The following is a 14,598-nucleotide window of genomic DNA, read 5'->3' as shown; positions in this document are numbered from 1 at the left end:
TATGACAAAGCATCGACTACCAACTAAAAATGTTTTTCAGTGTCTATTAGAAGAACCTCTGAGGATTGTCCCTTTTATTAAGTCATTCCGCTCAAGCAACCGGAGCAATTCCTCACCTGATCCCACTGGAACCACAACTAGATCCCGCTTAAGATGGCTAAAAAAAGCTAGTGGCTCAGCCCATTCCTAGTTTACATTCTCTGTGTGGACTCATAGACGCCGTACAATACTTTAAAGATTAAAGTGAGGACAGCTGTTCCTGCCACCGCTAAGCCTCAGAATTGTCCACATCCCAGCATAACTGCCTGATAGCGTCAGCATGCTAACACAAGCCTCTTTCACATATAAACATGTTTTTTCGACCTTTCACTTCAGCACAGAATGATGCATCTCCTGTGAAACCTTATATATAAATGAGCACATACATTTGTGGGATGAAGTGAGAGCCGTGACTTTGCGCATCCTCAGATGTCACGGTACCTGGATCCGAAGGACTTTGGAGAGGCTGCTCGATATCTTCGCCTCACCAACCTCGAACAACTGGCCGCTATAGCCCAGACCTACGATGGTAATGCAACCGTTGACAAGACAATAAAACAACAAATTCAAACTGAGTATATCGACAATGACAAATGACATCAACATCATCAAACCAACTTTAACTTTGACATCACCAAAAGATAAGCAAATACAACAAGCAAACACCACAACAACTTGTCACCAATTGTGCTTTTCTTGTAGGAACGAAGCGCGTATGGATGCCCGATGAAGTTGAGGGTTATATTGAGGTGGAGGTCCGAGAACAGAACGGAGACAAAACTACAGTGGAGACCAAAGATGGACGGGTGAGTTACATCACATTCTAATGGCACCTATTCTTGTACTTGTTATTCTTTGTTGTTGCAGTTTATTATCGTCAAGGAGGAACTCCTGCAACCTACCAATCCCAGTAGATTCGACATGATGGAAGACATTGCCATGTTGACTCATCTCAACGAGGCCTCCGTGCTGTTCAACCTCAGGCGCAGATACAGCATGTGGATGATCTATGTATAATTACACCGCTACCACCCATTACGGCAGACCTGGATAATCTGTTCCACGAGGGCCGCAGTGGGTGCAGGTTTTTGTTCCAACCGATCCAGCACAGACAGTTTAATTTATTAGATTTCTGCTGGAACAAGAAGCACCTGACTGCATTCCACTGATTGCACCTCTAAGATACCAGATTATGAGTTGGAACGAAAACCTGCACCCACTGCGGCCCTTTGTGGAATTAATTGCCCAGGTCTGAATTACGGGATCATAGTCTGATAATCATAATGTTGCCGTGTCTGTCAGACCTACTCAGGTTTGTTCTGCGTGACCATCAATCCTTACAAATGGCTGCCGGTCTACTCAGACCAAGTGGTAATGACATTCAAGGGAAGACGGCGCACTGAGGCGCCGCCGCACATCTTCGCCATTGCTGACTGTGCCTACAGTGACATGCTGCAGAGTGAGTTGCTTACATTGTCATGGAAAACATTTTGAAGCCTTTTATGCATGTTTCTGATAACTACAGTGAACAACCAGTCGAAAGCTACACATCAGTCTAACAGTGAACACCTGTTTGCTGTTATGTTATGATTAGCTCTCCATTGTAGCAACTGAGCCGTACCATCTTGAAAATTAGTTTGGATTCGTCTTAAAGAGTCATGTGCAAAATTCATCTCTGAATGAAAGGCTTAAAGAACTTTGAACTTTGCACTTTTTCTTCAGATCAAGAGAACCAGTCCATGCTCATCACGTGAGTCCTTGCGCATCAATTTTTATGTGCTTTTTGTAACAAGTGACCACTTCACTCACTCATGATTTTCCATTGCCAAACCTTGGTCAAATATCTAAGAAGGGTTTGTTTGCTGATGGTGCCCTCAGAAAACACTTATTTTCACTATGATCTCACAGTGAAAATGTCAACTGCAGTTTTTGTTTGTTTTGTCTTAGCGGCGAGTCAGGTGCTGGCAAAACAGTCAACACAAAACGGGTGATCCAGTACTTTGCCATCATCGCCGCACTTGGAGAAACGGTGAAGCAAGGAGTATGTTATCATTCATTCATTCCAACATGTTCGACCACAGTCTGATCAACATTACAACACTGGAATATTGAACATCATGAAAAACGATGTTCTGGTTCTGCAATGAGTTCAATCAATGCTACTGTTAACATCATGTTGGTTTCTGGTCTCAGGGATCATTGGAAGACCAGATCATCGAGGCCAATCCTGCCATGGAGGCCTTTGGAAATGCCAAAACCATCCGCAACGACAACTCTTCGCGCTTTGTAAGTGCTACTTCTGCCACTGACAGTAAAGTTTACCTCAGAATCATAGTCATGATCATTCAAAGGCACAAAGCCGCTGCAACAATGAGTCCTTTTAAGCTTAGCTACGCCCAACATTTGTGTAAGTATAACATGATTGGACCATAATCAACATTAAAGAGAAAAATCCTGGTGGAATTTGATTTATCCCCCCCAAAAATTGAAATATGGTGCACAAAATCTTTGCACGTGGACACATACATTTGACCCAACCCTGTCACTTGACGGTTAAGGAGCATGTGGGACCTGTCTTGTGTGCTGCCCTTTAATTGCTCGGTCTAAGTTTAAGGGTTTGCCATATTGAAGATATCAAGTTTTTGAAGATTTTTAGTCTGCTCATTGTAATGCATCTGTGTTGTCTGGTTTCTTCAGGGAAAATTCATCAGAATTCACTTTGGGCCAACAGGAAAGTTAGCGTCTGCTGACATTGACATTTGTAAGTTGACTTTCTGACTCTGAATTATTCCTAAGTGACAAGGAAATATTGCATTTCGTGTTTTCAATTTGATGACACAGAATATTTGATTGTTTTTTCATTCTTGCTTGTGTCTTGGTGACTGTGAGATCTGGCTGTGAGCAAGGAAAAAAAACACACACAAAATCCTGAAAGAGTATAGGCACTGTATATGAGTAAAAACATTCAAATTATTTTAAATCTCCATCAGATCTTCTAGAAAAATCCAGAGTGGTGTTTCAGCAGCCAGAAGAGAGGAGTTACCACATCTTCTACCAGATCCTGTCCAATCACAAGCCAGAACTACTAGGTAACTCCACCCACTGGCTGGGCGCACACAAATTTGATGATAGACATGTCAATAAATAATGTGTTATAATATTTTTTCGGTGACTGCTTGCTTTTCATGCATTGTATGCATGTGCTCTCTTTTTTTAAAGAGATGCTGCTGGTAACCAAGGACCCAAACGACTACCACTTTTGCTCACAGGGTGTCACCACAGTGGCTGGCATGAAGGACAGCAAAGAATTGGCTCGCACTGATGTAAGGTTAAACTGTGGAGTTTTAGTGCAAGTCCACACATGATTATAATACGTAGTAGTGATGATGAAACTGCCTGTAGCACGCCATGGACACACTGGGTTTCACGCCGGAGGAGAAGAACGGCTGTTACAAGCTCGTTGGGGCCATCATGCACTTTGGAAACATGAAGTTCAAGAAAAAGCAACGAGAAGAGCAGGCCGAAGCTGACGGCACTGAAAGTACTACATGCCACTTAAAACAAACACAAAACAAAAAGAAAACTGATGTTCACATCTTAAAAGATAACCTTTTTATCATTTGAAATATTCTTAGTGTGCTAAAGAACGTCAAAAACATTGGGATTTATTGTACAAAGACCATCAAGTTTTTATATTATTTTCTTAAAGAGATGTAATTCCCGTCAACGTACGGATTACATGTACAGGTGTGGACAAGGCAGCCTATTTGATGGGCATCAGTTCCGCTGACCTGCTCAAAGGTCTCTTGAATCCCCGAGTAAAAGTGGGCAACGAGTGCATTGTGAAGGGACAGACGGTGGAGCAGGTAACTTCCTTTACCGTCATTGCTGAAGTCATGTGACCTGATGAATACTGTATGTGCAGGTGTACTATGCGGTGGCAGCTCTAGCCAAGGCCACGTATGACCGAATGTTTAAATGGCTGGTGACCCGCATTAACATGTCCTTGTACACGGCCCTGCCTCGACAGTACTTCATCGGTGTGCTGGACATCGCCGGGTTTGAGATCTTTGAGGTACACAACCTGTTTTCCACCTGATTTTGTAGGGCAGTCACCTCACTCTCTACGTTGTTTGCCTCTTCTGTAGTTGAACAGTTTTGAGCAGCTGTGCATCAACTTCACCAATGAGAAGCTGCAGCAGTACTTCAACCATCACATGTTCATCCAGGAGCAAGAGGAATACAAAACGGAGGGCATTGAGTGGACCTTTATCGACTTTGGTCTGGACCTGCAGGCCTGCATCGACCTCATTGAGAAGGTCTTTATTCCTGTTGCGTGTGTAGACATGATTCCTGTCCACCAATGTGCTCGGTGAAAGCAGGCAGTTTTTGGCTTTTGGTTTTAACCCAAGTATCATCTGCGTGTCACTGTTCATGGGTCTCTTTTTCATGTCCTACATTTGCAGTTTTGCTCAAATGTGGGAGACTAGAAAGCCATTGCACAACAATGTTTTTGTCTTTAAATGTTACCATGAATTTGATTATGTGCGAATCAGAGGGTGGCCCGGTGGGGTGAGTGGTTAGCGCGTCGGCCTCACAGCTCTGGGGTCCTGGGTTCAAGTCCAGGTCGGTCCAACTGTGTGGAGTTTGCATGTTCTCCCCGGGCCTGCGTGGGCTTCCTCCGGGTACTCCGGTTTCCCTCACATTCCAAAAACATGCATGGTAGGCTGATTGGACACTCTAAATTGCCCCTAAGTATGGGTGAGTGTGCATGATTGTTCCTCTCGTGCCCTGCGATCGGCTGACCACCGATTCAGGGTGTCCCCCGCCTCTGGCCGGAGACAGCTGGGATTGGCTCCAGCATCCCCCGCGACTCTAATGAGGATAATCAGAAAATGAGGTGAGATGAGCGGATCAGACAAATATCCAGAAAGTCAGGTTATAAAATCATGTGCTAACATTCCGTTCAACATTGTGTTTAAATTGATATGCAAATCTGCAACTTGGATTAACTGTTTGCACAGCCCTTGGGAATCCTGTCCATAATGGAGGAGGAGTGTATGTTCCCGAAGGCCACCGACCTCAGCTTCAATACCAAACTTTACGACAACCATGGGGGAAAGTCACCCAATTTCCAGCGACCGCGACTGGATAAAAAGCGCAAATATGAGACGCACTTTGAGGTGGTCCACTATGCTGGAGTGGTATGTCTCACCTCTACCCCATCCATCCCAGGAATGTTAAAGTTCTTTGTTGTGATAATCACTCTGATGCTGAGGTCTTGTGTTCAGGTTCCATACAACATCAACGGCTGGCTAGACAAGAACAGAGACCCTCTCAATGAGACTGTGGTGGTTTTGTTCCAGAAATCCTCCAGTAAACTGATGGCGGGACTTTATGAAGACTATTACATCAACTCAGCAGGTGCAGGTATCGTGTGCTACACTGCAAAAGATTTAAAAAAAATAAAAATAAAAAATAATAATAATAATAATATTTGCTAGCGGGACTCATAACTTAGTCAATGAATGAATGCCATACATACATTCATTTTCCGTAATTGTTCTCGGGAATTCACCATATGGTTTCGGCTTCAGATTCTAAGCGTGATACAAAACAAAGGAAGAGGAAAGCAGCTTCCTTCCAGACTGTGTCGCAGCTTCATAAAGTGAATAAGTAACATTATCAGATGAGTGATTTATTCGGTCACATGACGACATAAACACACACATCACATAGACATGCCATTTTACCAACAGGAGAACCTCAACAAGCTGATGGCGAACCTTCGAAGGACTCAGCCGCACTTTGTCCGCTGCATCATCCCGAATGAAAGCAAGACACCTGGTCAGTTGACGGCCTATTTCTACCCACCAACACTAGTCTGTATTCTTTGCGTAGATAGTGGCCTTCGTCCCAAAATGAATCTTCAGCCAATTTTCGCAATGTTTGAATTACTTGTGTTATCCGACATAGGTGAATGGATTCAGTGAAGTCCACTTTGTTTGTTCTTCAGGCGTCATTGATCCTTTCCTGGTCCTGCATCAGCTGAGGTGTAATGGGGTCCTAGAGGGTATCCGTATCTGCAGGAAGGGATTCCCCAACCGGGTCTTGTATGCGGAGTTCAAACAACGGTAAGATTTGAAGTGAAATGGTGCATCATAGTGTGAGCTTTCCTATGTGACCATTTTACCATGTGATCACTCCCTCAAACTCAGCTATCGTATCCTGAACCCCTTTGCCATTCCTGAGGCCACCTATGTGGACAGCCACAAGGCAGTGGAGAAGCTTTTGAGCTCACTGGACATTGACCACAGCCAGTATAAGTTTGGACAAACCAAAGTATGACGGCAATGCTGTCAGGTACTGTCATGTTGGATTTGTCTTCATCTTCTTTTCCTCTTCAGGTGTTTTTCAAAGCAGGTCTGTTGGGTCAGTTGGAGGAAATGAGGGATGCCCGCCTATCTCAGATCTTGACTACGGTCCAGGCCATGGGCCGAGGGAAGTTGATGAGGATGGAGAGAGACAAGATGTCTATACAAAGGTATTTCAATCACAGTTTGTTGATAATGTTGGAAGTGATGCCATCAGCGCAAGGACTAAATTGCTTCTTCATTTATACCTGCATAAAAATGAATTCCATTTTAATAAGACATACATGACAACTCATACTGGCTTGTTTCAGGGATGCTGTGTTGGTCATCCAGTTCAACCTGCGATCGTTCTTCATTGTTCGCACGTGGCCATGGATGATGTTGTTCTACAAGCTGAGGCCCTTGTTGAGGAGTGCTCACATCGAAAAGGAGCTGGCCTCGCTTAATGAAGACTTCAGCAAGCTAAAGGATGCCTTTGACAAGTATGAGCAATTTCTAGATGCACCTAAGTTGGTGCAATCCAAGTTTGTTGTTGTTCTTATGTCCTTTTCCTCACACAGGTCTGAATGTAAAAGAAACGAGGCTGAAGAGCGTCAAGTGATTCTTGTTCTGGAGAAGAATGATTTGACCTTACAACTCCAAGCGGTAAGTTATACTTATCCTTGTGAGAGCCATTTTTCAAGTGTCCTGCACTTCAAGAAAGCGCATTCATCCAGGTTTCCTCAGCCCTGACTTGTGTGTCCCCATTCACCGAACAGCATATAAATAACTATTCCAGCACCTCTTCTATTGGACATGCTCAGTTTGTCCCATTAGCCTAAGATTAATGGTCCAAACAGGAACAAGACAACCTGGAAGATGCAGAGGAACGCTGCAACCAGCTGATCCATTCAAAAATCACTCTGGAGTCTAAGCTTAAGGAGATGCACGAGCGTCTGGAGGATGAGGAGGAGGCGGGGGCTAAGCTGATCACCAAGAAACGTGTGCTAGAAGATGAAGTGGGATCCCTACGAAAGGATGTGGATGAACTGGAAATAACTTTGGCAAAAGTGGAGAAGGACAAGCACAGCAATGAGAACAAGGTAGGTTATACCGGGAACACTTTATATTTCTCACAAAATACAATGTTCTCAGGCCATCTTTGCGTCCGACGTGGGAGCAGGTGAAGAATCTTTCCCAGGAGATGTGTGTATTGGACGAGTCCATTGCTGTCCTGAACAGGGAGAAAGTTGCCCTTCAGGATGCTCATCAACAAGCTCTCAACGACCGCCAAGCTCAGGAGGACAAAGTCAACATTCTGACCAAGGCCAAGAGCAGACTGGAGCAGCATGTGGAACATGTAAGAGAAGCAGTCCATGCCGGCTTTTCTCCCAATTCCAACTAAGTCTTCTTCTCCTGCAGATGGATACCACCTTAGAGCAGGAGAAGCGGTTGCGAAACGAACAAGAAAAAGCTAAGAAGAAGCTAGACGCTGATCTGAAACTATCCCAGGACTCTGTAAGAGGGTTGGAGGATCAGAAGAGGGAGCTCGAGGAGATAATAAAAAAGTAGGAAGACATTGGTAACCTTGGTTGAATGACCAGTTCTTCTGTAGGGATGTTTCGAGTGCTGTTTATTGACAGGAAAGACTTTGAGTTGGGTCAACTTCAGTCCAATTTGGAAGACGAACAGAATCTAGTGGCTCAACTACAGAAGAGAATCAAAGAGCTTCAGGTCGCTCCAGTCAGTCTTGTGATGCCTCTGTCTGTCAGACTAATCAACGTGATTTCTTTCACAGACCCGCATTGAAGAACTGGAGGAAGCACTGGAAGCCGAGCGCGCATGGAGGTCCAAGGCGGAGCGCCAGCGGAACGAGATTGTCCGAGAGCTGGAGGAGCTTGGGGAGAAACTAGAGGAGGCGGGAGGAGCTTCTGCTGCACAGATTGCACTCAACAAGTGTGTCCAAAGCAACTTGAGAAAACTGTGGCTGCTTCCCTCTCACTGTTCGCGCACCCCAACAGGAAGCGGGATGCAGACTTCCTGAAGCTTCGACGGGAGTTGGAGGAGGCTGGACTTCACCACGAGACCACAGCTGCTGCTCTGAGGAAGAAGCATGCCAATACGGTGACCGAGCTCACCGGGCAAATTGAGGCGCTTCAGAAAACCAAGCAGAAAATGGAGAAGGAGAAGGCGGATCTTCGACTGGAGGCAGATGACCTGGCCTCCAATCTGGACCAGCACTTCAGGGCCAAGGTGACAACATGGTCCCTGCCTCATCTCTTACCAAACAGGCTTCCCAGCAGGGAGTTTTATCAAATCATGTGCTTTGCAGGGTGCCTTGGAGAAAATGTGCCGAGTCAACGCGGACCAGCTTAGCGAAAGTCATGGCAGAATTAATGATCTGCAGCGACAGCTCACTGAGATGTCAGCTCAGAAGGCCCGAAGCGTCGCTGAGGCAGGTAAGTGTAAGGCTATATTGTAGTGGTTTGCTCACTATACTAGGAGGTCAGTTGAAAGCTTTTCTATTAGTTGGAGAAGACGTTTGTTGTTTAGTCAGGTAGTAACTTACAAAAGTTGGTTTTCATTTAGTTTGTTGTCAGTCTGTTAGTTGGTCTCTTAGTGGTACGGTAACTTCAGAGATGTTTCTTGGGTCTTTCTTAACCACGTGAATAGACACACTGTATCTCTGTTACAATTATCCTTATTTAAGGCATACAAAGAATCAGCTGTATACTGTACATAATGGAACACATATTATACCATAAGGCACTTTGGGTGTACAAAGCTTTTTTTTACTATGCTGGTGCGATATTCCAAATGAAGGACCTTAAATAATAATAATCGGACATAGGCCCTGTCGTCATCATCAACAACAAAAGATCGTATCACCCCCCGAGCAAATCACTTACCTCTCACTGTCTTTCACTTACTTTCAGTCAGCCAGTAGGAGGCAGATCACCACCCAAACATCTTTTCATATTACCTCACCCCAAAGTTATTACACAGAAGGGATTGTGTGTTGTGTTACCGCAAGTTTAGAGTTCTGATGGATGTGGAGGAAAAAAACGTCCTTAAGCCTATTTGTCCGTACTTTGTGGGACCTATAGCGTCTGACAGAGGGCAGCAGCTGGAACAGATTGTGACCAGGGTGGTATGGGTCACCGATCATGTTCCTGACTCTGCTGAGGTAACGACGGCTGGCAATGTCTTCCAGTGAGGGCAGAGAGCAGCCGACGATCTTCTGGGCAGTGTTAATCACTTTCTGCATGGCCTTTGAGTCTTGATACAGGAGACACTAATGTCTGGGCAACTTTGAGTTCAAACTTTTAAACATGAGCTAAAAAAACTTTGCCATGTTTTGACCCATGGGCCTCATGATATTCTTATTTTTATGGTTTACGAATGTTTTTTAGCATATCCAAAACATGCTGACAGTGTTTGCCATTCCATGACAGCCGAGTACAGTCGACGCCTGGAGGAGCGTGAAGTGCTGAATAATCAGCTGCAGCGATCAAAAGCCGGACTATGTCAGAACTTGGAAGATGGGAAAAGGCAGCTAGAGGAGCAGAGCAAAGTATAATCTTAATCGTGTTGCTCTTTGATTGACCAACAACTGAAAGAGCAGAAAGTGTTTTGAAAAAGCATTTAGGTACTTTGTATTTTTTTCCCCTTTAGGCCAGGGTAACACTAGCGCAAGCGATGCAGGCTGCTCGTCATGACCGCAGTCTGCTGGCAGAACAGCTGGTGGCAGAGCAAGAATCCAAAGCAGAGCTCCAGCGGGCACTCTCTAATGCCAACAGCCAGCTGGTGCAATGGAGGACCAAGTACGAAACGGACGCCGTGCTGAGGATCGAAGAGCTGGAAGAAGCAAAGTAAAAAAACATGTTAGCAGGTAGCAAGTTGCAGTTCAAGGATTGAAAATGAAAATGGTTCATTTGCTTGCAGGAAGAAGCTAGTTGCCAAATTGCAGGCAGCGCTAGAAGTTGCTGAAGCTTCTCAAGCAAAAAACTCCTCGCTGGAAAAAACCAAACAACGTCTTCAGATAGAGATTGAGGACTTAGCAGTAGAGCTGGAACGCTCCAACGCTTCCTTTCTGGCCATTGACAAGAAGCAGCGCCAGCTGGACAAGGTCAAAATAACAGGAGTAGAAACGAGAGAATTTCTGTGAGCTACTGCTTACCAAAGGCGCTTGTTTGTGTGTCTGAAGGGTGTTTATTGTGCTTTTGCAGATGTTGACTGAGTGGAAACAGAAGTTGGAGGACAGTCAGTCAGAGCTGGATGTATCCCAGAAAGAATCACGCCACCTCAGTACACAGCTTTTTAAGATGAAGGACATTTACGAGGAATCTCTGAATCATCTGGAGACGCTCAAATCGGAAAACAAGAACCTTCAAGGTATTGTGGTCCTTGCTAAGACGTTGTCTGAAGAGACACGTCTAACGTTAGATTGGATTGATTGTAGATGAGATTCTGGACCTGACCGAGCAGATCAGTCGTAGTGGCAAGACAATACATGATCTTGAGAGGATGAAAAAGATCCTGGGAGTGGAGAAGAGTGACATCAAAGTTGCTTTGGAAGAGGCAGAGGTGTGTGACCATCTTCCAACCATCTCCAAGCCTTTTTTTGAGGTTTCACGCCTCTGGTTCTCCTCCAGGGAACTATCGAGAATGAGGAGAGCAAGACCCAGAGAGTTCAGATAGAACTTCAACGGACCAGGATGGAGATCGAGTGCAAGATTGTGGAAAAAGATCAAGAGATTGAAAGCCTCAGGTGAACTCAGTTTTTTTACATCTACTTTAATAAACCCTTTGTCGTTTTTCATGAATTATTACATTTATTAATATTAATGAATTAGTGAATTAGTGAGCATGTAAGTCACCATGGCAAACATTTTTGGATTGAGCGCAGTGGTCTCAATCATGCAGTCCAGGCACCATATTTTCCAGGCCCGTGTTGTGCTGTAACTATGATAAGGAAGGCATGAATGAGTTAATACGTTAAATGCAATTACACCATGAGTACTGCTAACAACCTGTTCACCAGTGTATATTTGCACGTTTAGTTCTCTCAAAAGCAAGCAATATTCTAGCATTTTCAGTTGCATGCAAGTTAAGTTAGCTAGCAAGCTTTGACACTTGAGTTGCATGTCATCAACCAGGCGGAATCACCAGCGTTCACAAGAGGCCATGCAGGCCAGCTTGGAGGCTGAGATTCGTACTCGCAGTGAAGCTGTGCGTTTGCGTAAGAAGATGGAGTCTGACCTAAGTGAGATGGACATTCAACTTGCTCATGCCAACAAGCGAGTGTCCGAGGGCCAGAAGAGCATTGCGCAGCTGCAAGCTCAGGTTGGCCTTTCTGCAGGGCGACTCGCAGTAAAGCCATGTATACTGTTTTTGTTGCAGTCGATATAGAGGATGGATGCTGATGCCTGTTTCTCTGCAGGTGAAAGGTCAGCAGGTTGAGTTGGAAGACAAGGTGCAGATGAACCATCAGCTGCGAGAACAAGTTGCACTGCTGGAACGTCGCTGCATGCTGATGGTAGCCGAGGGGGAGGAGCTTCGGGGCGCCTTGGAGCATTCTGATCGCACCTGCAAGATGGCTGAACATGATCTCGTGGAGGTGGCAGAGAGAGCTAGTCTGCTTACCACGCAGGTATCCAGCATTGCACCAATCCACCGATTCAGGGTGTCCTTTTGCCTGGTGCCAAAATTTGACTGGCATAGGATCCAGCACCCCCTGCGAACCTTGTAAGGATATGCGGTACAGAAAATGAAAATGAATGAATGAAAGCTTCTGGTTCTGATCAACGGCTCACTTTTGTTTTATCTTTGTAGTTATTGCTCACTGTAAGAATTCATGATTTATTCTAGCGTTTAATAATTACATTTTTTTTTAATCTGTGGTGTCCTTAAGAATTCGGGTCTGGTGAACAGCAAGAGAAAGCTGGAGGCAGATGTGTCTAATCTAACGAGCGAAGTGGATGAGATGCTGGCAGAGAGTCGCAACAAGGAAGAGAAAGCCAAGAAGGCCATCATTGACGTAAACACCTTGAACCTTTCACATTCAAGCCTTGCCTTCCATTATAAACATGGCATGGTGACACCCACAGGCGTCAACCATGGCAGAGGAGCTTAAAAGGGAGCAGGACAACAGCAGCATGCTGGAGAGGATGAAGAAGAACACGGAGGTCGCTCTCAGAGGTTCGTGGCGCCCTTTCCATTTAACACGTATGATTTTCTGAGGACTTAGTTTAGTGTGTTTGTGTGTATGCAGAGTTGCACATCAAACTTGAGGAGGCGGAGCAGATGGCACTGAAGGGCGGCAAGAAGGAAATTTATAAACTGGAAACACGAGTGAGTCCAACTTCTAACATTCTACACCTTATACCCAATGCTCTCATCTGCTACTTACTATATTATATCATATATCATATTTGCCAAAATCTATGCACCTGCCTTTTTTGTTTAAATAATCACTGCAGACTTTCCATTACTCTTTTAAACGTTTTCCTCCCTCCAATAGTATGACTGTTATACTGCACTTTTATATATTTAACTGAAATTGCTGACTTGTACAACCAATTCTTTATCAAGGAAAATGTTAAAAATGATCAGCATAACACTATGCTACTTATTACAGCTTATTCAAACAAAAGCATAAACCTTCGACTTACCTGTGCAGGTGCGTGATCTTCAGACTGAGGTGACCATGGAGCAAAAGAAGCGGGAGGAATATCAGAAAGGCGTCCGGCGCTATGAGAGGAAGCTGAAAGAGATCACCTCCCAGGTTGCACACACGCTCGCACTGATGAATGAAGGATTTATGTACGTACATGTATTGTTTTCGTATTCCCCGACTTTTATTGTTTAAATTGTTCTAGCAATGTGATCTGGCATGTTTATCTGCAAATACTCAGTAAAATATAATGCCCCTCATTAAATGAAATGAAATTAATGATGTTCTATGTATGGATGTGCGTTTCAGTCAGAAGAAGATGGCCAAACGCTGGTGAGGATGCAGGAGGTCATCGGGAAACTTCAAAGCAAAGTCAAAATTTACAAGCGAGAAGCCGAGAGTGCTGTAAGCAGACTCTTATCTGATCCACGCTGCCGCCATTTTGAAGACAAAAGTTATTTTGATTCATTTCTTGAATGTGTTTTTCTGTCCACCAGGAGGAGCAAGTGAACTCCACCGCCCTACGGTTCCGTAAGGCGCAACACGAGCTGGACGATGCCGAAGAGCGTGCCGATATCGCAGAGAGCGCCGTCAACAAATTGCGTGTTAGAACGCGCCAGCACATTAACGTTAGCAGCACCACTCTGGTGAGCCGCCCACCAACTGCTAACTAGTCTCGCACTCATCTCAATCGCGGTTAGCCGATCATGATAAAGGTATTCTGTGTCAAATGCCAAATTTTATTTATATTTCATTTTAGTCAGTGTCGCTTACTTATTTGTGGCTTCTTCTTCCAGATTTCTGAATGAGGGGCCACTGCTGGATTCATGTTGACTTGGAGTTTGGCGTTTGTTGGGTCTTAGCTTAGTGTGTTTTATTACCTTATCAGAATAATTCATTAGCATGGTGTGTTTTGTTCATTTGCATGTTATTCTGTCTCTTGATGTTGATCATGTTTATTTTGGCCCCAAGTGCTTTGAAGTCCTACATCATTTTTTACCATCACGGAACTTCAAATAGGTTTGAATATTGAGGGCGATGCCTTTAGGGGTTTGCTTGGTGTCAAGAATTCTTCCCTTTTTAGAGAGTATATTGCTTTTGTGGCTTCTGGAACTAGTTGCTCTTTTGATGTACAATCTGGGTTACAATAGGTTTGTTTGGGCACCTGAGGTTTCCTGAGCTGTCCTAGAAAAGCCTACAGTATCTGTACGAACTGATTAAGCCTGTTCAGATGAAAGTTAAAACATCTGACAAGACAACCAGAGAAATGTTCAGTCAATTCAATGCTCTAACAACAATCATTAAAATATTAAAATTGACTTACAGCAGTTTGTTGTGTTACATTATCTTCATTTATTAACATGGACGCCAAAATGGGCCCTAGTGTGGATTATGAAAATAATCGGACCAAGGAGGGAGCCTTGAGGAATACCGGAAGAAAAACTGAATGATCTGATGTGAAGCACTTAGTAAATTGAACAAACAAGGTGCAGCATCAGAATTTTTGGGGGATGAGTTTGTTTGTGAATG

General features: G+C 44.3%; 2 protein-coding genes across 4 annotated transcripts; both read left to right on the top strand.

The window, feature by feature from the left end:
* The first annotated feature begins 478 nt into the window (after positions 1 to 478).
* LOC144076217 (myosin-7B-like) lies at positions 479 to 4,529 on the top strand. Its single transcript, XM_077603891.1, has 15 exons — positions 479 to 568; positions 742 to 845; positions 907 to 1,050; positions 1,342 to 1,498; positions 1,762 to 1,789; positions 1,987 to 2,080; positions 2,233 to 2,325; positions 2,737 to 2,800; positions 3,030 to 3,128; positions 3,259 to 3,362; positions 3,442 to 3,580; positions 3,787 to 3,905; positions 3,965 to 4,114; positions 4,188 to 4,358; positions 4,506 to 4,529. The coding sequence occupies exons 2-15, from the start codon at positions 759 to 761 to the stop codon at positions 4,527 to 4,529; spliced, it is 1,473 nt and encodes a 490-aa protein (XP_077460017.1). The 5' UTR covers positions 479 to 568; positions 742 to 758.
* On the top strand, positions 4,398 to 14,396 carry LOC144074639 (myosin-7-like). Of its 3 annotated transcripts, none has more exons than XM_077601179.1 (31): positions 4,398 to 5,243; positions 5,331 to 5,469; positions 5,637 to 5,707; positions 5,799 to 5,886; positions 6,056 to 6,173; positions 6,258 to 6,381; positions 6,447 to 6,583; positions 6,725 to 6,895; positions 6,974 to 7,058; positions 7,253 to 7,495; positions 7,576 to 7,752; positions 7,815 to 7,960; positions 8,036 to 8,126; positions 8,191 to 8,348; positions 8,414 to 8,645; positions 8,725 to 8,851; positions 9,848 to 9,966; positions 10,068 to 10,264; positions 10,338 to 10,521; positions 10,622 to 10,787; positions 10,855 to 10,979; positions 11,048 to 11,163; positions 11,552 to 11,738; positions 11,836 to 12,045; positions 12,307 to 12,432; positions 12,503 to 12,593; positions 12,667 to 12,746; positions 13,075 to 13,179; positions 13,378 to 13,473; positions 13,566 to 13,715; positions 13,866 to 14,396. In XM_077601179.1, exons 1-31 carry the CDS (start codon positions 5,085 to 5,087, stop codon positions 13,875 to 13,877), a joined length of 4,230 nt encoding a protein of 1,409 aa, XP_077457305.1. In that variant the 5' UTR covers positions 4,398 to 5,084; the 3' UTR covers positions 13,878 to 14,396. The 3 variants fall into 3 exon arrangements, 2 of the variants coding, with proteins under 2 accessions (XP_077457305.1, XP_077457297.1); XM_077601171.1 differs by having other exon boundaries at positions 13,566 to 13,784; XR_013300345.1 differs by lacking the exon at positions 13,866 to 14,396 and having other exon boundaries at positions 13,075 to 13,217; positions 13,566 to 13,713.
* Positions 14,397 to 14,598: the final 202 nt, after the last annotated feature.

This window comes from Stigmatopora argus, chromosome 1 (assembly GCF_051989625.1).
Source record: "Stigmatopora argus isolate UIUO_Sarg chromosome 1, RoL_Sarg_1.0, whole genome shotgun sequence".
Lineage (NCBI taxonomy): Eukaryota > Metazoa > Chordata > Actinopteri > Syngnathiformes > Syngnathidae > Stigmatopora > Stigmatopora argus.
This window is presented reverse-complemented; position numbering and strand designations above follow the sequence as displayed.